Genomic DNA, 26,251 nt, shown 5'->3' on the forward strand with positions numbered 1-26,251 from the left:
AGGCACTCGGGCAAAGACCCAGTACTTTTGCACAGCACATGGTTGAAACAGTGGACATTGCAGTGGCAATGGAGAATGAAGCTATCAATGGCTATCAACTCTGGTGGTTATGTCCTACTTGAATAGAGTCATACCTCATGTTAGGTTTGCTTCATGTTATGATTTTTCACGTTGCGTCCCGTGGCGACCCGGAAGTACCGGAAAGGGTTACTTCCGGATTTCGCTGCTTGTGCATGAGCAGACGCGCTGCTGCGGGTTGCGTTCCTTTCATGTTGCGAACGGGCCCCCGAAACGGATCCTGTTCGCAACCAGAGGTACCACTGTTTCAGATACTGAAAACCACAGAGTAGTCCTGTTAAACTCAGGTCACACTTTCAGGCTCCCCACCCCATAGGCTTCAAGCTGGCCACTGTGAGAAAAGAATGTTGGACAAGAGCAGAGCATGAGACTCGTAATCTAAATGTCATGGGTTCAAGTCACATGCTGGGCAGATTACGGCATTGCAGGGGGTTGGATTTGTGCTCTATGGTGGGTCACTGGTCTGATCTGCTTTCCTGTAAATTGGTCTGAACTTTATATGCTTAAGATCAGTTTGTTTTTCATGTTGGCTGAGTGAAGTGCAGTTTCCGTTTCACTTCAGGGGGGAAAAAAGGTGTGCTTCACCTCACAGGAAGACTGGCCTTTCACAACAAACGAGAATCTCACATGCGCAGTGGAAGAGAATAGTACAGCAGTGAGCGGCGCTACTCATCATCCCTTCCCCCATTTTGGCCTTTTCCACTTTGCCATCCTGGTAACCTGTGCAAGACACGGCACACGGCGCTGGGAACCGGCAGCTAACAGGAATAGCAGGTGTGCGGGCGCAGGTGATCACTGCAGGGCAGTAGGTCACAGGCGGTGCGCAGTGGCATTAGTGCCAAACTAGGTCACAGGTGCACTCGGAAAAGGGAGCGAGAGGGGGGAAAGCAACACTGCCTTTAGTTAAAAGGGAGAGGAGATGAGAGGCCTGGAAGAAAGGGCCGTGGGAAGAGAGAGAGAGAGAGAGAGAGAGGCGATTGGGCCGAGCGGAGACAAAAAGGAGCCAGATGTTGTTCAGCCGGGCGCATGAAATGCCAGTGGTGCTCTCTCTCACATGCACACACATAGAAAAAAACCAGACCCCATGGCGACAGCCGGTTTAGAAAACCAAGGTGCACTCCAAGCTACCACTGCCGGCAGCTGGCAAGGAACTGGACAGGCTGCTACCTTCCCCAAAGGCACACAGGTGACCCATATTTCTGCAACATCGATACAGATTGGCGTCAAATCGCCCAGGAGAGGAAGCGGCCTCGGACGACTCTCTCCCACCTGCAAGCTGTCAGCATCCTGTCAGCAGGTGGGGAAGAGAGATCAACGAAGGATGCAGAGGGTGGAGGAGCGCTCTGGAGGTAATGAAAGCCCAGCCAGACAAATCCCCGAGAGCTTCTTCTCCTAGGAAGTGGGGGTGTTTTTAATCTTCTTTCCTCCAGGCCGGAGGGGATGCACAAGCCGACAGTTTTAGCGTTTGAAAAGGATGCCGCCGGAATGAAGTTAAGGAGGAACCGGCGACGGGACACCACAGAGCAGGAGATTTAGGGGTTTCAGCGTCAAGGTAAAACTCCCGAAACAAGGTTGGCGGTGGGAGAAGAGGCTCAAAAAGCAGCTGGTTGAGATGAGCCCTGGCTTGGCCCCCCCCCCCCCCCGGACTGGTACCCATCACTGGTAGCAGCGGAGGGTGGAGCCAGCTCCTCGTTTTCTATTGGCCGAGTGTGACTGCAGAGATTTCAAAGCTTAGTTGGCCACCACAAGCAGGCTCAAGGAGGGACAGATATCTGATGGACAGAGGTACAGATGGACATGCCCATTGCCGCTTCCCACTTCTAAATACAAAGGGAGATACCCAAAAATAAGGATACTCAGAGCAGGCACACGGAGTAGCACCAGGCGTAATTACCGTATTTTTCGCCCTATAGGATGCACTTTTCCCCTCCAAAAATGAAGGGGAAATGTGTGTGCGTCCTATGGGGCGAATGCAGGCTTTCGCTGAAGCCTGGAGAGCAAGAGGGGTCGGTGCACACCGACCCCTCTTGCTCTCCAGGCTTCAGGAAGCTATCCGCAAGCCTGCAGAGCCCGGCGGGAGTTCCCGCCGGGCTCCGCACGCTTGCGGATAGGTGCTTGCAGGCCGAAGTCCGGGGAGTGCGGCACTGTGCACCCCGGGCTTAGGGCAGCTATCTGCAAGCCTGCGGCACCCCACGCGAGTTCCCGCCGGGCGCTGCAGGCTTGCGGATAGCTGCCCTAAGCCCGGGTACGCAGCGGGCTACAGCACCGCCCTCCCGGGGCTTCAGAACGCAGCAAGCTCCAGGAGTGATGGCGAGGTTGAATGCAACCTCACAGTCTTTCCCGGACCTGCTCTGGGGGCTGGGGGAAGCTCGGGCTTCCCCCACCCCCAGCCTCGCAAGCTCAGGGGGGAAATAAAAAAAATTCTTTATTCCCCCCCCCCAAAAAAAAATAAGTGCGCCCTATGGGCCGGTGCACCCTATAGGGCAAAAAATATGGCAACTTAATTGATTTCAATGGGTCTGCTCAGCAAACGTGACTCAAATAAGCCCACAAAGGAATTTGTGCAGCCGCTGAAGTTTGTATTTATATATGCTTCAATCACCTGCGTTTCTGAAGCTTGGCAGCCACTGAGGGGTCCCTGCTGTGTGCAGTGCTTTGTGAAAACTTCAGATACCAGGGGAAAGGGGGCAACAGCCGTGTAGGACTTGCGGTGTGAGTGGCAAGTGTCCATTCACCTCCTCTTGCAAACATGGGCAAAAAGCAGACCCAAGTTGTGCAGAGTTGAAAGCGCCTGATGAAAATGGGACGCAGGGGAACTTTTTGCAGGGCAAAGTTTCCCTTTTCCATTTTTTTTAAGAGCAGAAAGCGTGCAGACGTAGGAAGGTTTGCCTGTTTGTGAACCAGTAATGGACTTGAGGTGACTGATTGGGCCCCTTCGCACAATGAGTCAAGAAGAAGAAGAAGAGGAAGAGTTTGGATTTGATATCCCGCCTTTCACTCCCTTTAAGGAGTCTCAAAGCGGCTCACATTCTCCTTTCCCTTCCTCCCCCACAACAAACACTCTTTGAGGTGAGTGGGGCTGAGAGACTTCAGAGAAGTGTGACTGGCCCAAGGTCACCCAGCAGCTGCATGTGGAGGAGCAGGGAATCAAACCCGGTTCACCAGATCACGAGACTACCGCTCTTAACCACTACACCACATTGGCTCTCAAGAAGGGGGACATCCTATGTCTGCACACTCAAGACAAATGGGGTGATCGGGGAGAGGAGAGAGAGAATAGGTACAATCTGAGTGAGGTTTATGGAATTTTAATGAAAGATTGGGGAAACAGTGAGTTGCTGGGATGCTCTGGCGTAATCCGTGTTCTATAACCTGCAGAATGGGGAGGGAGAGAAGAGAGAACAGCAATGAATTAAGGGGAGTCAGAAGCAACACCAGGAGTGGACGACTGGATCTCTCTCAAAAGAAGAGGCAACAGTGTAAGCTTGGGAGGCAGAGAGGGGCCTAGATGGGAGATGCTCAAACCAGCTGAACTGGGTCCGAAAGAAAGGCCAGAGGACAAGAACCAAGCAAAGATAATGAAGTGATTTTAGAATGCTGTACTATTTTATTGTTGTTAGCCGCTCTGAGCCCGGCTTCGGCTGGGGAGGGCGGGATATAAATAAAATTTTATTATTATTGTATTATTAAGATGAGACTTGCTTTGGGCTGTGTACACACCATGTGCTTGAAGCACATCCTTTCCCTGGCCCAAAATTATGGGAACTGTAGTTTGCCCGCGCAGAGCTACAGTTCCCAGCACCTGTAGCAAACCGCAGTTCCCAGGATTCCAGGGGGGAGGAACACATATGTTGTGCATGGAGTTATCAAGATGGTTTAGTTGGGCAAAAGCAGGAAGAACACAGCAGTGAGGGGAAGATCAGCTTGGCCCTAACCACAGACCACCGGAAGCATTGTGCACCCTGCCTCCTGGAAAGGACTCCACTATCAATTGCCCCGTGGCTTCAGAGGCTAAGGAAAGGGCATTCATACACTAGCCTGAGATCCAAGGGCATCTAGAAGATGGAGCCACTGCCCCACTCCCAGAAGAACAGCCTGATCCCCCAAATAGACTCAAATGCCTGTTAAGGATTCCTCGCATCTTCACCCTGGCACCCTCAGGCCTCCTCTCCCATGGCTAAAAGGTAAAGGTAAAGGGACCCCTGACCATTAGGTCCAGTCGTGGCCGACTCTGGGGTTGTGGCGCTCATCTCGCTTTACTGGCCGAGGGAGCCGGCATACAACTTCTGGGTCATGTGGCCAGCATGACTAAGCCGCTTCTGGCGAACCAGAGCAGCGCACGGAAACGCCGTTTACCTTCCCGCCAGAGTGGTACCTATTTATCTACTTGCATTTTGACGTGCTTTCGAACTGCTAGGTTGGCAGGAGCAGGGACCGAGCAACAGCCGTCTTTGGGATTCGAACCGCCAACCTTCTGATCGGCAAGTCCTAGGCTCTGTGGTTTAACCCACAGTGCCACCCATGTCCCATGGCTACCAGACTGCAAACCTGAGGCGGGCCACAGTATGAGGCAGCAAGGAGGTGGCGGCGGCGGCAGAATGAACTGAACCACCCCACAACTAGAGGTGGGGGTGCCACTCACAGACATCCCCATATGGAAATGACTCCACGCAGAGAGAAAGCTAGCACACAAGGGCACATCTCCCCTCTTATGTGCCAAGTGCTTTGCTTAATACTGCAAGGAGTCCCCGCTCCCATCTTTAAAATATATTTATGTGGCCCCTGCTTTGGCTGTCTTGCCCCAGCTGGCAAAGGTATTTTCCTCTTGCTGTTATTATTCTGGCAGGCTTTCACCTTGGCCAGTAGATGTTTTTATCTGAAGACGGCGTTTCTGTTCGCTATGCCCGTCTGGGCTGTGCGATGCTGCTGCTGCGATTTTAGCTGTTGTCAACCTGAGTAACGATGCCTCTGAGCTGGGCAGGCTGTGCATTTCTGTGTACGTAAGTAATAAATACAAGGACGGTGGACTAAGATTAGAGGGGCAGGGGGCAAGAGCGACTGGTTAGCCTGCCACTATCGGGCAAAGCGCTGCCACCACTTACGTGATCTCCCGGAAGGCGCGCTTTTCGACGTACTTCACCCGGTATTTCCTCTTGAACCTGGCAAGGAAGACACAAGAGGTTTAGGGACTTTACAGTCCTCAGTGAGAGGAACTACTAAACACACCAGCCCAGAGCCAAGCACAGCAACCTGGCTGCAGAGACACCTCCTCTCCAAAGGCCACACACCACCTCCCTTGAAAGGTTTCTCTCCCTCCCACCCGCATCAAGGCTTAGAGATTACGTTTCCCCCCAAAGTCCTCAGGAGAGCTGCGACTATTGCACTTTGTGACTCACCGCTTGAAGATGTGAAGCAACATCTTCAAACAACAACACGGTGTTTTGAGCTGCTGTGAAGCGGAATCAAAGGCTCTCTGATTTGCCACTTCACATACAGAAATCCAAGTGCTGGACACACGTTTGCGAACAGGCCGAAAGGGTCTACACATCAGCCTCACCCGCCCTCTCCGCAAGTGGTTGCCTTCCAGTGTTTTGGATTACAAGCTGCCCCCCCCCATCGGCCGCGAGCCAAGCTGGTGGACATGGAGTTGGAAAAGGCCATTCCACATCCACACAGAACTCCCAGAGTTTTTACAACGACTTAACGGCCCTGAGACCTCCGGGTATAAAAAGGTAAAGGGACCCCTGACTGTTAGGTCCAGTCGCGGACGACTCTGGGGTTGCGGCGCTCATCTCGCTTTATTGGCCAAGGGAGCCGGCGTGCAGCTTCCGGGTCATGTGGTCAGCATAACTAAGCCGCTTCTGGCGAACCAGAGCAGCGCACGGAAATGCCGTTTACCTACTTGCACTTTGACGTGCTTTCAAACTGCTAGGTTGGCAGGAACAGGGACCGAGCAACGGGAGCTCACCCCGTCGCGGGGATTCGAACCGCCGACCTTCTGATCGGCAAGCCCTAGGCTCTGTGGTTTAACCCACAGCGCCACCCGCGTCCCTCATACCTCCGGGTATAGGGTGGTGTATAAATTAAATGAATGAATGAATAAGAAAGAATCTTTGCTGGTGGTGAGGGGCACAGTTCTTTGGAGGAAGAGAGACAGACACCAGCATTATCCTGCTGCTGCTTATATTGTATGAATGAGAGGAGCAAGAGGAGACCCTCTGACCTTGCCGATTCTCTCAACTCACTGAAATCTCTGCTTCCTCTCTGGAACGTGCAAATCTTATCAGAGGTTTAAGCAAGTGTGGATAATCCCACGATATCCCATACTTTAAAGAGGCCACAGCCGGCAACAGGTGTAGGGAGTTACCCACCCCCTGGGGGTAATTTACTTCATTAATACCTGAATCTGGGCGCGCCACTGTGGCATCAGAGACCTGCTAAACCGCTTGGAGGAAGTAACAAGAGACTCAGGATTACAGAGCTGGAAGATCATCTCGTTCCCTCCCCTCCAGCTCCATGCTGGATGTGCAATGCAGGATGCGACCACAGCATCCCTGGACCGATGGCTGCCCAGCAAGTGTTTCCAGTGAAAGACTCCCTGCGGCCTAAAGAACCAACCAGAGGAGGCTGACCCCCATCTCTCTGCAGGAGTTGCTGACTCTGGCTTGCCTTCTTCCAGTTAAGAAACATTAATCAAGTGGGCTCCTTGTGTTAAGGGTGAAGAGTCACCCCTGCCAACGGTGCCACCCCACTCACTTTGCACGTTCTCTGGGCTCCAGGAGGTTGCGTTTCTGTAGGCTCTTGAACCGGTCCTTCAGGATACTGCCTTCGGGCTGCAGGAAGAAGCAGAAACAGAACTCGTGACAGATCTGGGTTCATGTTAAGCACAAGGAGACCTGTGGTATCCCGATAGTCCGGGGCTTGTGGCGGGAGAGCCTTCCTGGTCAAGTACCCATTAATGTGCCATGCAGTCTTGATCATGCTAGTCTTTGGGGAAATTCAGCCAACACCTGGATTCACTGGTTCTCTCAACATCCAGGTTGTCAGAGAAGGGGGAGAAGGCGAAGAGAAGTAACTGTGCCTGGATGCCTTCACATGCTAAACCAAAGGGAAATTGTTCCGGAAGCTCTGCAAGCACCATCTTGGTAGTCAAGATAACCCCACAATGAATTGGTAGTTGTTGCAGCAACGAGCTCATATATGTTTATATTCACTTGCTATCCTTATCTATGGGCTTGGGGTGCTGGGCTCTGAGACCAGAAAGGGGTAACGCTTGGGTATTTGCCACCTATGCAGTCATCTGGGCAGGGGAAGCGATGGGAGGTCCAGGCCAGAGTGATGTTTGCTGCTTTGTGTATAAAGAATGTGTGACTGTTTGCTTGGGCACAGACAAACCGTCTCCCTGCTGTGGTATCTGTCCTGCTTTTGCAAAGGCTAGGAGAACTGGCAAACCTATTTCCTCTAAGTCTGCACCTTTCTTTAATAAAGCACTAGAACAGATCACTCGTGTTTTTGACGTCCTTGGTATCCCTGTGCCCAACCATTCACACAAGCCCCGCTTTGGGCCTGCGGTTCAGAACACCTCTTTCCCCTAAAACCCACTGCCAATGTCGAAACCGTGAAGGTTTGTTTGCCCTGATCAAAATACCCCACCTTCTCTTACACGCAACCCAAAATTAAACACACAGTTGGGGATTAAAAAAACCCCGAATCCACAAACATTCAAGTTTGCCCGTAACAGTCAAACACAGAGACTGGTTCTGGGGAGGTATCTGTGGCTCTACAGATGTTCTTGGGCTCAAACTCCCATCTTCCCCAGCCCTGATCGCTGGGGCTGAGAGTTGGCCCTGGTGAATTATCCAGAGAGCCAGAGATTCCCCACACCAGGTCTCCTGGAAATTATAACCGTTTCCCACAGCACAGTTGGCTGGAGAGTTTCCCTTTTGCACCAGAAAGTTAGAGTCTCAGCCGTGTTCCTTACAGTGAAGAAACGGGGGGGGGGGTGTGTGTGAGAGAAACAGCTGTACGAAGCCCTCCCCTCTTTGCACCAACACCTCCAGCAGAGACACTGCAGGTGTCGGGGGCGCAACTCTTCGCACAACATCAACTCCTCACGTACACTCATTAGGTGCCTTCCTGCTCCCTGGGATGGAGGTGTTTTGCATGAGCTCTGGGAGTTTTGCCTGTGAGGGGGGAGGTGTGAGGAGCTGGGAGGGAGGGAACAGAGCATTTGGCAAGTCGCGGGGGGGGGGGGGGGGCCCACCTCCAAAGCCTTCTCAGCCTCGAAGCTCATTGGCTGGTGCTGGAGAAGCCGCAATCCCAAACTAGCTCGCCAATCGCGGGGTTGCTGAAAGGACACTGTGAAATAGGGGCATGCAGACAAGCCCTCTGATGGGGTTGCTCCCCACGACTAAGAGGCAACAAAGGCAAGGCAAATGCCAAAGGAAGTTAATTCTTCACACCACACACCTCTGCTACCGTGCACGGCTATAGGTGGCTACTTCAGCAGATCAAGTTTTTTCAAGAGAAAGGGGAATCAACACACAGGCAGAACAGGCCCCTCTCTCGGGCTACTGGCCACAGAAGCCAGAAGCTCAGCCTCTCTACTGACATGAAATCCCTCTGTGGCATCTCAGATAGTCAAATGCAGAAAGACCCATCTACAGTGGTGCCCCGCAAGACGGAAAACCTGCTAGACGAAAGGGTTTTCCGTTTTGGAGGCGCTTCGCAAAACGAATTTCCCTATGGGGTTGCTCCACAAGACGAAAAAATCTTGTGAGTCCCCGCGGGTTTTTCCCGCCCCCCCTTTTCCTAAGCCGCCTATCAGCTGTTCCGCTGATAAGCCACTTAACAGCTGATCGCTGAAAGCCGCTAGACCGCTGTAGCGCTAATCCGCTAAGCTGTCAATGGGCTTGCTTCGCAAGACGAAAAAACCGCTAGACGAAGAGAATCGCGGAACGGATTCTTTTCGTCTTGCGAGGCACCACTGTATCATGTTAATTTTGATGCTGAAGAACATCCTGGGGTGTCTACGCAGCACCGCCTCCCTCCATGGTAGTCAGCTGATGCAGGAAGGTGAAGGTCACACCCAACAGGAAGAGGAAGTCAGCACTGTCCAGAGCAGGTGTCCCCTTAGTGGGCTCTGTTGGCCGCTGGGGGGGCACTAAGGGGCAAGGGGGGGGCGGCAGGAGGTGTAAGTGACTTTGAAAGAAATGGCACCACAGGATCAAGTTCACAAATTTTGCAGAAATAATTGACCTAAATTGTTCTAAACTAAATGTGCAATTAATTGATACTGTTTTGAATTTTATTCTTTCGTTCCAGCAGAGGTTAGATGGCCACCTGTTGTGTATGACTGAAGTTGAGACCCCTTCATTGCAGGGGGTTGGACTGGATGACCCTCGGGGTCCCTTTCCAACTCGGCAATTCCATGCCTGCAACTCCTTAGTAGGCTGCGCAAACTGCTATGCTGCAAAAACGCCTTTTTTAGAGGAGCCACTGGCCCAAACTGTGTGGAGAGGAGATGAGTTTGAGAGCTCAAGATCCCGGGATGAATTTGTGGGTCTCCCTGACCCAAGCTGGTCCAGAGAAGGGGCACAAACGTTGGCAGTAAGCAACTCTGGGAGGACACCTTTGGAGATGCTGTTTTCTAAGTCTGTTGGCCGTGCAGTACCCAGACATGGGGGAACCCTTCCAAATTGGGAAGTGGAGGGGGGGGGGAGAGAGAGAGAGAAGAAAGGAGAGTTTTCCTTGGGCGCCTCAGCTCCCCAGTCCTCACCTGCTCGGCAGGGCCAGGGAGCCCCTGGGGAACTTCACATTCCCAGCAAGCAATTGCTGCAAATTCTCCGAGCGCAAGGATGGGTCTCATCATTGGGCACCAAGGGAAGGAAGAAGGCAGGCACGGGCGGGCAGGGGGGGGGGCACAGCGCAGAGGCCCCTGGAGAGGAACGGACCACCCCTCAACTCCAAAGGGGCTCTCTTAACTCCGCTCGGCAGCCCCTCTGAACGCCAGCAAGGCCGGGCTGCCCATCTTCGGAGTGGGCGGCCTAATTAGAAAGCTGCGTTCTGAAAAGGGCTGGCTTGAAAGCGGGCAGCGAGGGTTGTGCCAACCCCAAGAGAGAACAAAGAGGCGGCAGAGAAGTGGAGGGGGGGCCCAGCAACGGGACCAAGGGAATTGATGGGGAAGCTGAATACAGCCTCTTGCCTGCCCTGCAAATGCTCACCTTCAACGTCCTCAAGGACTCTGCCAACTCAGTACTCAGCTGCACGTCCAGGTCAGGATCTTCATACCTGCCACACAAGAGGGGAAAACAAAAGGGGCCGCTGAGAAGCAGTGTCCAAAATTCGCCAGGCGCATTCTGCACCTGGCTACTGGCTGCTTGCGACTGAGCGAAGATTCCCGTTTTCACACACTAATACCCCACCATGTCGAATTCTATCCGTTATAATTTATCTGCACACTCAGGATGAATTTCAGGGTACGAAAACGCTTTTTCTGAGCACTGTACAGAAAGAGAGGTCGTAATGGGCCAATATATATGTGGACTGTCCCTGGATCAAGTGACTTTTCTCCTTTAAAGTTCTCAAAGCTCTCCACCGGGCTCAAGGTGGTCCTCTGAGCTAGCCAGATGTTTAACCGAGAATCGATCACAGTCAGTCCATCCTTTGAAAAACAAGACTTGCAGCCCTGCCCCAAAATGGCAACGAGACATTCCTCAAACCCTGCTTTAAGGAGCCATTTGGCACCTAGCTAATGTATCTTGAGTTTCTAGCCCTGCTGAGAAGTGTGAGACAAGGACCGGGCCTTCTGCTTCGGAGCTCCCTTCCTGGCAGGGGTGGAGAGAATGGGGTCAGTATCCGTGGCGTCTCTTAGCCAAGCTCCTCCTCCTCCCAGCCTTGCGTCCCCCTCAACAGGCTCTTACTTGAGCTTGCCCAGCCTCTTGGGCTTGTTTTCTTCCGCCTTGCGCTTGGCCTCCCGCTCTCGTTTCCGGCGAATCAGCTCCGCCTCCCTCCGCTTCACCTGCAGCCGGATGGCGCGCAGCTGGAAGACTTCCTGCCGCCGGAGCCGGGCCGCCTTTTCGAGCGCTTCCCGAGCTTTCTGTTCACAGAGGGGAAAAAGAGAGAGAGAGGATGAGCCAGCATCTCTGGAGAGAATGGCTTCCCTCCTCGCTTTTGCCCCTTGCTGTCCACGGTGCGCTCTGTAGTCCAGGGCAAACCCCTTCCCTCTTGCCAGCGCAGGATCGCTGGACCTCTCTCTCTCTCTCTCAGCAGAGAGGTGGTCGTCCCCGAGAGCTGGCGTCCTCCCTGCTCCCGCGTAGCTCCTGCAGGGAGCAGATGGCAGGCGCCAGGCTCGGCCAGATGGCCGCGTGTTCGCGAGCCGCAGCAGCATCGGTGGAGAGGATAATCAGGCTCGCTCTGGCAGGCGGCCCAGAAGGCAGCCCCGATTGCCACGGCTTCTCAAGGGCAGCTCAGGGAGCAAGCCCTGGCAGAGGCTTAGGTGCCTGCACAGGAAGGAGGACGGGCGTGTGTAGAAACATACACAGAGAGAAACAAAACAAAAGGGCATTTTACGCACTCACAGGGCGACTGGTCTGTGCATCCCTGCACCAGAACTACTATCGTTTTGCACCAAACTTTGCCTCGAGGAAAAGCTAGATCGTACAGTCTATATGGGCTATGGAGGTTTGGCTCCTCTTAATTTGAATTTTTTTTTTTGCAGCTCAAGAGGAGGAAGCAGCTATGCATACAAGAAAATGCCCCTGCTTTTTACCAAGCTACTTCCCACTGGTTTCTGAGACTTCAGTAAAGAAATGTCAAGATTCTTTCAAGCACATAACCACCGGGGCCAGAAATGTCTTGTTTGATTTTACAGGAAAGGGAGGTGCTGAGGAAGCCGAATCCTCTAGCTATTCCGTTTTGTAGTTTTTCTGTGTTCCAGCAGGACCAAGGTGCGCACGGACAGCCCTGTTCACCAGAGGCCTTGTGGGAACCTGCCATACCGCATGCAACCGCGAGCCCCTTTTGTGGCTGTGCTTATAGAAAGCTTCACTTCCAGAGACAAGAGAATAGAGAAACAGCCCACACCCACACCTCAGAGGCAGGGAAGGCTATGGTAACTCAGCTGTAATTAGCCATTGGCTAATTAGTTTAATCTGTGACCTTTTAAACTGGGGAGTGTGTGTTATTGTTACTGTTTGTTGCTGTGCTGTGTATTTTTATATTGTAAACCACCCTGTGATTCTCAGATGAAGGATGGTATAGAAATACAGTGGTACCTCGGGTTACAGTCGCTTCAGGTTACAGACTCCGCTAACTCAGAAATAGTACCTCTGGTTAAGAACTTTGCTTCAGGATGAGAACAGAAATCGTGCGGCGGCAACAACGGGAGGCCCCATTAGCTAAAGTGGTCCCTCAGGTTAAGAACAATTTCAGGTTAAGAACGGACCTCCAGAACGAATTAAGTTCTCAACCCGAGGTACCACTGTAATAGTAACAGTAACAACAATAGTTATTGTTGCATAGTGCTGAAGAGAGTCTGAGCTGTGAGGGAAGGTGCCCCCAGTTCAAATGCCGCCTCGGCACGTGGCTCAGTTCGCAAGATCCTTTGCAGAAGGTCACATGTGTGTTTCAAGTGTATGGCATGCACAGTCTGAAGACTAGAGGGTGACCAAAGGCAACCTTATCTTTTCAGTCCCACATAGGAGCTGGGGAAGTCTTTCAGACAAGGTCTTACAAAGAAGAGTTAATTTCTTTAACAATGAACATTGAGAATAAAGCATTTATTCTTCTGAATATGAGGGGAAGAGGTGCACCCTCCTTCAGTCCACCACAGTATTGAAAGGGAGTCCCAGGTCAAAGTCCTGATGCAAATCAACCCATGGCCCCAAAGGCAATGAGCCAGATATGACCAAGAAAACGTCACTCAAAGACCCAGGTGCATAATTTTGGGGTGGAGGGGGGACTACAACTGGAATCCCCCCCCCCGGCCACTTGATATTCTACATATGCAATTTTTAAGTTTTTCAACCAGCGAACCATTTTTTCCAAGACATGTTCCACAACAGGGACAGGGGACCCTTGGCCTTCTGTTGGGGCTACATCCCCTCTTACCATTGTCCACACTGCCTTGGGCTAATGGGGAGCTGGGAGTCCAATCACCCCCGGAGGGCCCCTGCTCTAGAAAAACAACATGCCTGAATACTTGGCTGAACTTGATTCAAGATGGAAGGTGCAGGGAACCAGGCATTGACTGGTTGTGTTTAGCCTAACAGAGGACTGAGGGCTGACATGACAGGCCATCTTCAAATACAGCCACACCTAGGTTTTTGAACAGCCTAGTTCTCGAACATTTTGGGTCCCGAACGCTGCAAACACCGAAGTGACTGTTCTGGTTTGCGAATGCTCTTTTGGAAGCCAAATGTCCGACGGGGCTTCCGATTGGTTGCAGAGCTTCCTGCAGCCAATCAGAAGCCGTGCCGTGGCTTCCGAACGTTCTGGAAGTCGAACACACTTCCGGAACGGATTCTGTTCGACTTCCAAGGTACGACTGTACCCGACGGGCTGCCACATGGAAGGTGGAGCAAGCTGTTTCCTGCTGCCCCAGGCGGTAGGACCCAAAACGATGGATTCAAACGACGTGAAGGGAGATCCTGACTACACTTCAGGAAGAACTTTGAGGGTAAGAGCAGTTCCACGGCAGAACGGACTACCTCAGAACGTAAAGGGGAACCTCAGTATTTAAACAGAGGTTGGACGACCATCTATATGGGATTCTTTAGCTGCAATTCCTGCATTTCTGGAGGTCTGTTGGACCAGAAGACTCTAGGGAGCCTTCCAAGTCTACAACTCTATGGTTCTGGGATATAAGGGAGGGGCTCAGGCACAACCACAAATCTGGGGCTGTGTGTAAGTTTTGCACTAGACCGAGGGCAAACCCACCTTCCGCTTGGCCTCCTTCTCCTTTTTCCGCTGGCGCTCTGTTTTCTTTTCTCCTGCCGCTATTCGGGGCAGACGAGGTGTGGGAGCGGCGTCCGCCTGCGACTCTCCCTCCTGAGGTTCCGACGGGCTCTCCTGCCTCCCTTCGCCGTCTGACTCCTCCTCCAAGAGGCCCTCGCACTGCTCCTGGAACACCGTCTCCTGCAAGTGCGGAGGGAAGCTGCATCATTAGGAATGGGTTGGGGATGGAGAGAAACAGCGCACACCTTGCCTGGGCTGCGTCTCCTCTGAACGGCCGGTAGCGTTCAATCAATTGTCCTCAAAGGATGCACCAACTCTCTTAGGGAGAAGCAGGCCTTTGCAAAGGTAAAAAAGCTCTTTCCCATTTCACTCTGCATGATACCTTCTGCTTGCACATCAATATATCTGAAAGGGGCCAGCAGAGCCTGACAGGGGTTCAGCGCACCCCGTGTGGTTTTATTTCATTTACCTATAGAAGCATAAGCCATATCTAAATTCACACAGAAGCATATCATTGTTTACTTCAACTCGCCTGTGGAAACAACTCAGAGGCCATGAAAGAAGGAAGGGAGGGTAACAACAGGAAGATTTAAAGGAACTATTGGAAACTCAAGGCAGTAGAGATATAAGATGATCAGAGCCCCACCGAACTTGAAGCATGGGAAGTCCCAATAAAAATTTATAATTTGGCGGAATATTTGGACTATATAATATGAATTTGTATAATTTGGAATATTTAATGTGATTTGATTGGATTGTTAAAATGGAAAATTTATTTTTAAAAAAGAAAAGAATCATAAGCCATATCATAAAATATCAGTGCCCGACACTGAAACACAAAATAAAGAATGAGGCAGGTCAACATTTTAAAAAATGAAAATTGAGCAGCTACAAAAGGCCTGTTGGCAAGAACATGTCTTGTAACCGATACCTAAAGGTCAAAAAGAGAGCAAAAGCTTTGCTGGAAGAGTGTTCCTTTGCAAGGGCCTGGCGATGCTATATGGCTATATGACTTCTAGTGGAGGCCAACCGGGCCTCTATACATGGAAGGACAGCTAACAGTTATTATTGCTGTGTTATTTATTAAATACCGCCCTTCTTCTGAAGATCCCAGGGCAGTTCACAACAGAAAAACACAAAAGGAGAATACAAAATACATGGTAAAACCAAAACAATCCAGTAACCCCCTCACTTTCAATGGGTTTACTTTGAGTATGACTAACACTGGATACAACCCAGGCTATTGGGATGCCGAAGGTCCCTCTGACCTCTCCACAGCAGCATCGCCATTATCTAAGCAGTTAATTAGCAATACAGTCACTGTGCTCCTCTGGATTTCAGTGACTATGCAGGGATACAAGGGCTCTGGGGCCCTTATCCTGGACCCACGCTGACCAGGGCTTTGTATTTCAACACAAGAATCTGGCTTGGTTTCTCCAGCAAGTCTTGCCCAATCCCCACTGGCAATGATTACCGTATTTTTCACTCTGTGAGACGCACTTTTCCCCTTCTAAAAAGTAAGGGGAAATGTGTGAGTCTTATGGAGTGAATGCAGGCGGGAGGCTCTGCTCAGCGCTCCCTTTAAAGAGCCGCCCTCCTCGGGGAAAAGCCCCTAAGAGCTGCACACACTCTCCATGCGCTCTTTAAAGGGAGCGCAGCTCTTGGGGGAGCCTTCGCCGCACGCAGCCTCTCCCGGGCAACAGGAGCCTTGATCCCGTTGCCGGGGAGAGGCTGCGCGTGGCTATCCCATAAGCCAGGACAGCCAGCAGGATCGCTGAGCTGTGATCCCGCTGGCTGTCCTGGCTTATGGGATTCAGAATAGTTTTTTTCTCGTTTTCCTCCTCCAAAAACTAGGTGCGTCTTATAGAGCGAAAAATACGGTAAGTCGAAGGCTGATCACTGCCAAGGCATGGCACCCAAAATGGGAAACGCACGTACCTCATACCAACGCATTCATATTGAGTCTCTGACTCCAAAAAGTAACACTTAAAAGCCCTCAGCTGCATTTAAATTCGACGTACAGAAAGACCCAGGATCTTGCATGACTCTTCCAAGCCTTCGGCTGGTTCCTGGCTCCTTCCCTAGGCTTGGGGGCTTTTGCTGTTTGGTGGGAGGCTGCTGCTGCTGCTCAGTGCCAGGCCCTGGCACCTCTGGGCAGGATTATTTACATCTTCTCAGAGGCCGGCACATCCCTTTAAACTGATACAGTGCTGTAGGGTTAAGGCCTATTAGGAGGCTAAATATACGCTCTCCTTGGGCCAAGTGAGGAAACTGGCTTGCTTCTAGCGGGAGAGGGGTGCTAACCATGGGCAAAGCGGCCACATTACCCTTTCCTGGTCCTCCGCAAAAGAGGATTCAGCGAGGAGGGGCTGAGAGCCACCAAGTGGCAACTTTTCATCTACATAACACAATGACTTATTGCTGCCAGGCTGCGACACCACAGCTCACCCCCTCCAGGATCACACCTACTGAAAAGCAGTAAAAAGCCAGGAAGTGACAAATTGTGATCTTGTCATGCAGCACCTGAACTGTCAACGTGTTTACTTAAACCTGTAATTCTCACGCTGCATCCCTAGGAAGTTTAGCCGGGGCTTCTCTGGAAGATCAATAGCGGAAGCAGGTTAAGCGTCCGTGAAAAGACAGCTTCTGTGAGCTTTTGCAAACTCTCCTTTCACACTGGGCAGCTGCAGATGCTGAAAACTCCTCCCTCTACCAACCCCAAGAATCTCCTCCTGTAATGCACAGATGCGACTGAGCAGGGACGAAAATGTGGGAAGCCTTTTACTTGAGACTGAAAGCTTGAAAAGCCCCGGCCTAGATGAGCCACTGTCATTTTATGGGCCTCTGCAGCTTTAGTGACCGTCACCCCTGGCAAACATGGAAAGGATGGCATAATGATGTGCTCTTAGGAGAAGGTAACGGACAGGAGAGCTTGACTGACTCTATCCAAGACAAGGCCCCCTGCACTCTTTGCACAAACAGGACACACTGCTGCTTCCTTGAGAGCAGAGGACAAAACTAAGACAGCCTCCCCACAACCTGGCAACTTCCAAACGTCATTGTTGGGACTCCAATTCCCATAATCCCTAACCAACGGTCTGGAGTCCATGTCCAACATCTGGAGGGCACCAGGCTGGGGAAGCTTGCCCCAGGATATCCTGACCAAGTCTTCACTTGATCCAATCCTCTGGTCCAATGGTGGCACCTCTGCTCCTTCTGCTATTGTTTTTCTCCTTCCAAGAACAAGGTCAGGATGCCAGCAAGGGTGCAGGTCAATTCCCCAACAGCCTCAGTGGTGGAACTCCCTTCTGCAGGGGCAAAAACTCACCTCGGTGGGAGCTTCATCCACTGTGGGAAACTTCAGCTGACGCTCCAATCGCTCCGCTGCCTTCTGCTTCTTCAGCTCGACTTCGTGGGCTTGGAGGAGGAGGGCCTGCAAGGGGAAGGGAGCGGCGTGAACAGTGGAGGAACAGGCCTAGCCATCCCTCGTGGGACCTCCGCTGTGATGTGTAAGGGACTGCTTCACTCATCCCGGAACGCTCTCTTCCAAGTAAGGCCCAAATGTGGCCCTTCAGCCCTCTCCGTCTGGCCCTCAGGATCCTTCTCAAGCTACGTACCTCACCAGCCCTGCTCCACACCCTCCCTTGGTGCTGTTTCCTGGCTGCAATGCTTTATTAAACTGTGATATCACTCATTTGCCTGGCTGGCTGGCTGAGCCAGTGTGGCATAAAGGTTAGAGTGCTGGGACTATGACCTGGGAGAGGCCAGGGTTCGAATCCCCCACTCAGCATGAAGCTAATGCTGGGTGACCATGCTGTCAGTCACCATCTCTTAGCCCATGGGTAGGCAAACTAAGGCCCGGGGGCCAGATCTGGCCCAATCGCCTTCTGAATCCGGCCCGCGGACTGTCCAGGATTCAGTGTTTTTACATGAGTAGAATGGGTCCTTTTATTTAAAATGCATCTCTGGGTTATTTGTGGGGCCTGCCTGGTGTTTTTACATAAGTAGAGTGTGTGCTTTTATTTAAAATGCATCTCTGGGTTAATTGTAGGGCATAGGAATTAATTCAATTTTTCCCCCTCAGAATATAGTCTGGCCCCCCACAAGGTCTGAGGGACAGTGGACCGGCCCCCTGCTGAAAAAGTTTACTGACCCCTGCTTTAGCCTAACCCACCTCGAGCTCCATTGAAGGTGAAGGTGGTTTATCCATGTAATACAACAGATAAAAAATAATGTGTGTACGTGCATAGACACCTCTAACTGAATCTAGCCCGCTGCACATAGCTGAGACTCACAACTTCTGCGCTGTCCAAATCTGACTCTAGTCCTGCCTGCCACTGGCATGTGGCCCCTGGAGGCTTGCTGATGAGGAAATGTGGCCCTTGAATTGAAAACGGTACCCCACCCCCACTTCAAAAAAGTGTGATGTGTTCCCCTGGTGCCTCCGTTGCCTATGCCCCCTCCCATTACCCATGGCTCCTTCGCCAATCCCTAGCAGTGCCGCAGCCACATCCCCACAGGTGGAAAGGCTTGCAGATACCTGGTGGGCTTCGAAACTGGGGTTGTAGGACCCTCCTGGGGGAATGACCTCCACGGCCGGCAGCTGAGATCGAGGCTTCTGCAGACGCTCCGGGCGCTAAGGAGAGATAAAGGAAAAGAGAGGCTGAAGCGGCCCCCGGCTCCCCACGCAACCACCCCTGCTCAAAAGCGAAGCCCCCCACGTACCTTCACAGGCTGTTTTTTGGTCTGCTCCAGGAACCAGGTATCCTTCCCAGCCAGGGCTTTGTCCAGCGGGTCTGGGAAGACAAAAAAGGGAGGGGAGGAGAAAGAAAACATGTCACAAGGCCAGCGAGAGCCAGAGCTTCTGCTTCTTCTGAACAAGGTGTGAGATGCAGCCTCTGGGGCTGCAGCCACTCAACTCTCCCCCCATCAGCACACATACCGGCCTGCTCTGCTCTGGCAACAGTTGCCAACCTGGCCAGAGAGTGTGGGCAGGCAGTCACGTTCCAGCCACCCACGGGAACCGGACAGTGGCCTGGAGGGAGGTCATTTTGTCCTGTGAAGCACTTAGATTAGCCCTGAACCTTTGACCCCAAGCAGATGGGGGGGGTGGCAGGAAGAGAGGAGGAGGCGGCAGCGGCAGCAGCAGCTGGGAAGGATAAACACAGCAGGCACCTGAAGGTAGGGGAGAAAAGGGGAGGGGGAGCGAAGGAGGGAGGACTGTAGCTGCTCCAACCTGCTTGAATGAGTGTCAGCCGGGATGGAGAGAAATGCCAATCACCGCCCACCACCTTGTTCGCTGAGCCAGAAGCGCCAGGCAACTCCCGCTGGAAGCAACATGCAGAGCATGTGGGAGGGATTCCCCGCAAGGGGAAATCCCACAGGGCCAGCCTGGCCAACTGGGGACGTCTGCTTAGGGAGCCAACCCAGCAGATGACTCTCTCTGCCATCGGGCTGCCCTTTGCAGTCTCCGGGTCACAGAAGAGAGTCCCAGAGGCCAGCCTGTGCTCTCTTCGTCTCCCCGCCTCTTCCCAGCCAAAGCTGGAAAGAGAACTCAAGAGGAATAGCTCTCAGCATCTCTCCTCTAACTATCGGAAGCTCTTGTAATTTTTAAGATAACACAAATTCTTAAAACAGCCAGGATTTATTTTAATTTGGGGGGCGGGTAGAGGAAAAGAGAGACGCAGCAGAGATTCCACCCCTGGGTTCCTAAAAAAGATCCTTTTCAGCATGTCGCTGTATAAGTGCTGACCTCTCCTGGAGAAAGCTAGCATGACACTGGGCCATGACCTAGATAGAATCCGGAGGCCACGCTGACTTCCTTCCCCTCCCAGCTGAAGAGATTAAAAGCTGGAACAGGTACACATCTTGTACCGTAGTAAAGGCGGAGGGGATGAAGACAAAACCAGGAAGCCGATACACGCATGTGATTACAGGTACGTCTACTAGAGATAAAGAGATTCAACCACGTGTTGGGCAGCGGGGAATGTACAGTGCATGTCCCTAGAAGAGACACACACACAATCACACACACACAAACATGCCCCAAGACCACAAAGGATGGCCATCTAGGTAACAGGCACACCTACATCAACCTGCGCAAGTAAGAAGTGAATAAATGGCGCAGCAAGTGGTATCACGTCTGCATCACACCAAGCATGAAATGACATTTCAAATCGCTGCCTTTAAGCTTCTGTTCAGCCCTTGCAAACCAGGCACATTCTACCCGCAAAACATAACTTCGAACAAGCAACCAGGTTGCAAAAGTCTCGAGAGGGCAGCTAGGGTGGGTTTTGTTTTGTTTTTGAAAAACGGCATCGCTGAAAAGTGGAGTTGGGTTCAAGAAGTGTCAGATTAGGTGGCTGGGTTCCTCAAGAAGGTTTCACCCATGCCATTCATGGCACCGCAAGGCATGAAGCGAAGATGTGGAGAAGGGAAGATGAGCCGCAGAAAACATGACCAGAAGGGCGAGGAGCTACAGGTGAGAAGACAACCTGATGCAAAATGCACCAGCCGTTCCTTGCACGACTCTCAGATGTTTCCAGGAAAAGCACCTACTGTGGGGTGTTCTCAGCCCCCGTCAGCTATGGCAATGCAACCAGGGACAACTAGATATTTGGAAGGGTGACACAACTTTGTCCTTCATCTCTAGAGCAAATGTATGAGAGATGCTGGAGGGCGAAAGCCTGCATCCATATAGGGTTTCACACAGACCAACATCCTACTGAATTAGCTGGACACCAAAGCCCTCACAGGCCACCAGAGCTTCCCTCCAGATACACGCAAATGCTGCACGCAAAGGAACTGGCCTGTAGCTTACGTGCGAAGCTGGGCCACATAGAATGACCTTCAAGATATGGGTGGTACTGTGGTCTAAACCACTGAGCTTCTTGAGCCTGCCAATTGGAAGGTTGGCGGTTCAAATTTGTGTGATGGGGCGAGCTCCCATTGTTCTGTCCCGGTTTCTGCCAACATAGCAGTTCAAAAGCACACCAGTGCAAGTAGATAAATAGGTACCACTGTGGCAGGAAGGTAAACAGGGTTTCCGGGCACTCACGGTGTTCCTTTGTGCCAGAAGTGGTTTAGTCATGCTGGCCACATGACCCGGAAAGCTGCCTGTGGACAAAACGCCAGCTCACTCGGCTTGAAGTGAGATGAGCGTTGCAACCCCATAGTCGCCTTTGACTGAACTTAACCGTCCAGGGGTTATTTACCTTTTTACCCTTCAGGAGACCTAGAACCCCACTCAAGCCCAATATCCCATGAAAACTGGCTTGCTGACTTATAACCAAACCATGAAGCTATGCTCACCTGCTGGACCTTCCAAAAGGATGTAACCTCTAATCCACCACACCTGTTTATAAAGGGGGGTGGGGTAGCAGCAGTGAAACTCTCAAGTCCCACCCACCTACCTGTAACTCACAAGACTCCTCTCTCTTTCTAGGGATAGGGATAGAATTATTGCACCTGACTGCCGTCTCGACTTACTTGAGTCTGACCACATGTCATAGAACGTCCTGGAAGGATCGATGCCGCTGCCTGCTTCTGCAGCTTTCACCGCCGGGGGCTTCTGCAACCTCTCCTGAAGGAGGCGCTCTTTCCGTGGCACCACCCCTTTCTCCATCAACTTCTCCCAAAGCCGCTGCTTCCTCTTTAGCTTCTTGCCATTGGGAACCTGGTGGGCGAGGATGCTAAGGAGAACAAAGACAAGTTCTTGGTCAAGCACAGGGGTCAGCAACCTTTTCCAGCCGTGGGCCGGTCCACCATCCCTCAGACCATGTGGTGGGCCGGACTATATTTTGGGAAAAAATAATGAACGAATTCCTATGCCCCGCAAATAATCCAGAGATGTATTTTAAATAAAAGGACACATTCTACTCATTTAAAAACACGCTGATTCCCGGACCGACCGCAGGCAGGATTGAGAAGGCGACTGGGCTGGATCTGCCCCCTGCCGATGCTGACAATTATGAGGTAAATGGATAAATACTGTCTGATACTGCACAAGGCAGCTTCTTCAGGACCTGAACCATCCCTTTCCCCCACTTCCTGAATCATACCTAGCAACTCGAAAAACCCTCTGGTTACTCCCTCACTTTACTTCCCGGTACTGTAGCAGCAGCACCTTTAATCTCAGGGCAACAAGAACAGGGCCTCCTCCTCTGAAGCCCATGGGATGTTGGGGAGGCAAGCTACCGAAAGAGAATGGTAGTTCGAAGGAGGACATTGACCAGCTGGAAAGGAAGCCACAGAGCTGTAAAGAGTGCAACCTAAAGACTCTAAGTCATATGATGAAAGTGTTGCTGAACTAAACTTTGTGGGGAGGGGAAATACTGAAAAATTCAAAAAGTAGGAGAGAAACACTCACAATTCCCTGAGAATCTGACAGGCAACAAAATGGAAGGAAATTATTACTGTGAATTTCTATTCCCAGAGTCTCCTGGAGGAGTACCTACAATATGGTCATATGTATAGTAAGAAAAAGGCTCCAATGTAGTTCAGTGAACTAAGTTGTGTAAAGAGACTGTGCGAAGGGCAGCCTGCTGGGTGTTATGCAAGTTAGTGCTGGCGCTCCCAAACTTACAACTTATCCTGCCTGGCCGCACCCTCCCTCTCTTGCCTCCAACTGTCTCCCTAAAGCTCAAAGCCTCAGGGCTAAGATGGGGGATATCAAGAGCACCAGACAGGCAATGGGGTTTCCTACAGTTTGTTGTGAACAACCCAGAAGAAGACTTACTCTTTGGGTGGAGGCACTTTGGAATCCGGCTGCAGGATCAAGTCGATCTTCAACGGCTTCTCTTTGCCACACTTCTGTTTTCGGCCTGGAAGGAAAATGCAAGCCAAGGATTCATCAGAAGCACAACCAACAAACAGCACGATGAAGCAAGTTGAGAGCAGGAGTCGCAAGTCCCATTCCAGGAGGCGGTTTATATTGCATGCAGTGGGAACACTTTTGATCCAGGCTCCAGTTTCTCTGGTATTCACAACCCAAGCTGACTCTTCTCGTTTGCTGCAGCCTCTTACCTTTTTCTTGAACGCCAGTGTCTACGAAGAAGAGGGTTTCGTTGGGTTTCTCTGACACAGGTCCTCTGGAGAGAAGGGAAAAAATAAACTTGGACCACTACAGCAAGACTATTCTCCAGGCCCCAGATATATAGCCAACAGCTACCATTCTGCTCCTGCATTATAACAACACTGAGAGACAGTGTGGTATAGTGTTTAGTGATGGGAGGTCAGGGTTTGAATCTCCACTCAAGTCCTGAAGACCAATGGGTAACCCTGGGTCAGTCACCATCTCTCATCCTAACCTACCTCACAGGGTTGTTGCTGTGAGTATAAAATATGGGGGGGGGGGAGAACCACATACAGTACATTACATTGAGCTTCTCAGGTGGCATATATATATATAAACAATGCAGTAATAAACACTGCCAATCCAAATCTCAGGCCACTCCACAATGCCCTCAAGATCTGCACCCACAATGGCTATTTGCGCCAACAAAACATTTCCTCTCAGAGGTTTGGCTTCCTGGAGGTGGGTGGGCTCTACTCCAGCCCATAATATCTGCTGCACACCAGTGTTCCATAACTGTGGGTGCATCATCGTGTACTCCCTAGTAATTATCTCCCTGCACTTCTGCAATTGACTCCTCCCAGAACTATCGGTCCTTCAGCACCCCTCTGCTTATTTCATCTTCAACCTCTCCACTTCTCTACGAAGAAAGGCAAGCAGGCACAAGAAAGCACACATGGGAAATGTGGATAGAGAGGTTGTTTCCGCTACCTCTTGTAATACTAGAACCCTATGGGGTCGATCCAATGAAGCCTGATAGGTGGGAGATTTGGGACAAGTGAAGAACTGCACCACACAACACATAGCTGAGACCTCATGATAAAAGGCGGTATAAAAATTGAATTCACTGCCACAAGACAGAGGGATGGGCAGTTATAGGAATTCTAAGGTCTCAAATATAGAATAAATGTTGATAATTGCACAAGATAAACACACATTCATAACTATATAAACCACATGTCTAAAATAGTATAGAAGAGCAATCCAAAAGCCAACTTGGCTGGAAACTAAGGAGCACAAGGCTATCAGTAGCCATGACAACCAAGTCCTCCCTCCATTGAGCCCCTGAATACCAAAGACTGGGAATCACCAGTGGCGAGGGTTCCACCAGCATGTGCTTCCATTTTTAAGTTCAGAATTTTCTTGGCGGTCAACATAAGAGGTTTAGAGACTGTCTCAAGGCAAGTCTTTAAAAATATTGTATAAACACTGACAACTGGGAAACACTGGCCTGCGAGCGCTCCAGTTGGAGAACAGCCTTTACCAAAGGTGTCGTGGGCTTTGAAACAAACAAACAAACAAACAAACAAAAATCCTTCCAGTAGCACCTTAGAGACCAACTAAGTTAGTTATTGGTATGAGCTTTCGTGTGCATGCACACTTCTTTGAAGACACTCGAACTCAGGACGCAAGGGAGAAACGTGCTAAGAGGAAGGACCGCTTGGCTAATCCACACCGTGATCGACTCCCACCCGGAAACCTATATCCCCGCTATGGAATGACGTGTGGATCCAGAATTGGCCTCCACAGTCAATTACAGACTCACTGTTAAGACCATGTTCATGGAAGACAATCTTACTCAGCTACGAGGGATCGCCAGAGAAGAAAAGCTTGTGGGCATCTATCTATCTGGCTGTCCCCTATGAGAACAGGCTGCTGCTGGGCGAGGGTCCTGCCCCAGCAGGGGGCTGTTTGGGTCCTGGGCCTCTGGGTCCTGACCCAGCAGGGGGCTGTTTATGTCCTGGGCCTGTGGGTCCTGCCCCAGCAGGGGGCTGTTTGGGTCCTGGGCCTGTGGGTCTTGACCCAGCAGGGGGATGTTTGGGTCCTGGGCCTCTGGGTCCTGACTCAGCAGGGGGCTGTTTGGGTCCTGGGCCTGTGGGTCTTGACCCAGCAGGGGGATGTTTGGGTCCTGGGCCTCTGGGTCCTGACCCAGCAGGGGGCTGTTTGGGTCCTGGGCCTCTGGGTCCTGCCCCAGCAGGGGGCTGTTTGGGTCCTGGGCCTTTGGGTCCTGCCCCAGCAGGGGGTTGTTTGGGTCCTGGGCCTCTGGGTCCTGCCCCAGCAGGGGGATGTTTGGGTCCTGGGCCTCTGGGTCCTGCCCCAGCAGGGGGCTGTTTGGGTCCTGGGCCTTTGGGTCCTGACCCAGCAGGGGGCTGTTTGTCAGCCTATTCCAGCCCTGCTGGGTCATGGCCAGAGACCCCTTCTGAGGCAAACCATGCGCGCCCCCGCCGAGTATGGTGAGGGGTCGGCCCCCCAGCCCTCCTGGGGGATGATATAGGCTGCCCCCAAACCTGGAGGCTCCAGGCTTCGACCGCCCCCCGCGCCCCCGCCGAGGAGATTCGGCCCCAGGCTCACCCCAGCTGCCTCAGCTCGGCCGCCTTCTCCTCCAGCCAGTCTCCCAGGTCCCGGCCGAGCTTGGCCTCCGGCCCCCGCCACCGCTTCCAGCCCTTCTTGCGGTTCCTGGCGCCCAGGCCGCCCGCCCGCCGCGAAGGGAGCCGGCCCGGGTCGCGCGAGTTGGGGCCGAAGCCCAGGAAGGCCGCCTCGGCAGGAGGAGAAGCAGCACCAAGAGGAGCCGCCGCCGCCATCTTGGGCCACGAGAAAGAGCGAGTCGAGGGGGCAGGGCGCCGGCGTCGCTTTCCTTCTGCGCGGAACAGGAAGTGAGAACAGTCAACTTCCGGTGGCCATTTTGGGAGAGGCACCCGCCATAGGAAGAGAGAGGGCGGGGAGTGGAGAGGGACAGGTGAGGTCAACTTCCGGTGTTAGATTTAAAGGCGCCGTCCTCCCCTCATCATCATCATCATCATTGAATTGTAGAATTGTACGGAGCCACGGGGGTCATCCATCCCAACCCCTTGCATGGCAGGGAGGGGTGAACTAGATGACCCTCGGGTCCCTTCCCACTCTTCTATGATTCTAATGCAGGCATCTTTTGCCCAAAGCAGAACTCGAACCCACAACCCTGACATAGAAGACCATCGTGTTCTGCTGAATGAGCTATCCCAGCAGCAGCCATTAAGCAATAGGAGTTGCAGTATCATCTATTTATTTATTACCCCCACTGGGCTCAGGGAATGTATGCAGGCTGAGCGGGGAGGTTGCTGAGATACTTGGCTTGCCCTTTCCTCCTGAGCGATGTGGCATTTGGGG

The 26,251-nt window shown here is 52.0% G+C and overlaps 1 protein-coding gene across 2 annotated transcripts; it reads right to left on the minus strand.

Moving 5' to 3' along the window:
* Positions 1-3,370: 3,370 nt before the first annotated feature.
* NOP53 (NOP53 ribosome biogenesis factor) lies at positions 3,371-25,712 on the minus strand. Of its 2 annotated transcripts, XM_077932275.1 has the most exons (13): positions 25,460-25,712; positions 23,059-23,123; positions 22,772-22,856; positions 21,523-21,725; positions 18,760-18,830; positions 18,575-18,670; positions 17,363-17,467; positions 14,017-14,214; positions 11,001-11,176; positions 10,302-10,368; positions 6,835-6,911; positions 5,181-5,237; positions 3,371-3,450 (listed from the first exon to the last, which is right to left on the minus strand). In XM_077932275.1, the coding sequence occupies exons 1-13, from the start codon at positions 25,687-25,689 to the stop codon at positions 3,444-3,446; spliced, it is 1,437 nt and encodes a 478-aa protein (XP_077788401.1). In that variant the 5' UTR covers positions 25,690-25,712; the 3' UTR covers positions 3,371-3,443. The 2 variants fall into 2 exon arrangements, with proteins under 2 accessions (XP_077788401.1, XP_028597995.2); XM_028742162.2 differs by lacking the exon at positions 3,371-3,450 and having other exon boundaries at positions 5,177-5,237.
* Positions 25,713-26,251: the final 539 nt, after the last annotated feature.

The sequence above is a fragment of the Podarcis muralis genome, chromosome 7 (assembly GCF_964188315.1).
Source record: "Podarcis muralis chromosome 7, rPodMur119.hap1.1, whole genome shotgun sequence".
In the NCBI taxonomy this organism is placed as follows: Eukaryota; Metazoa; Chordata; class Lepidosauria; order Squamata; family Lacertidae; genus Podarcis; species Podarcis muralis.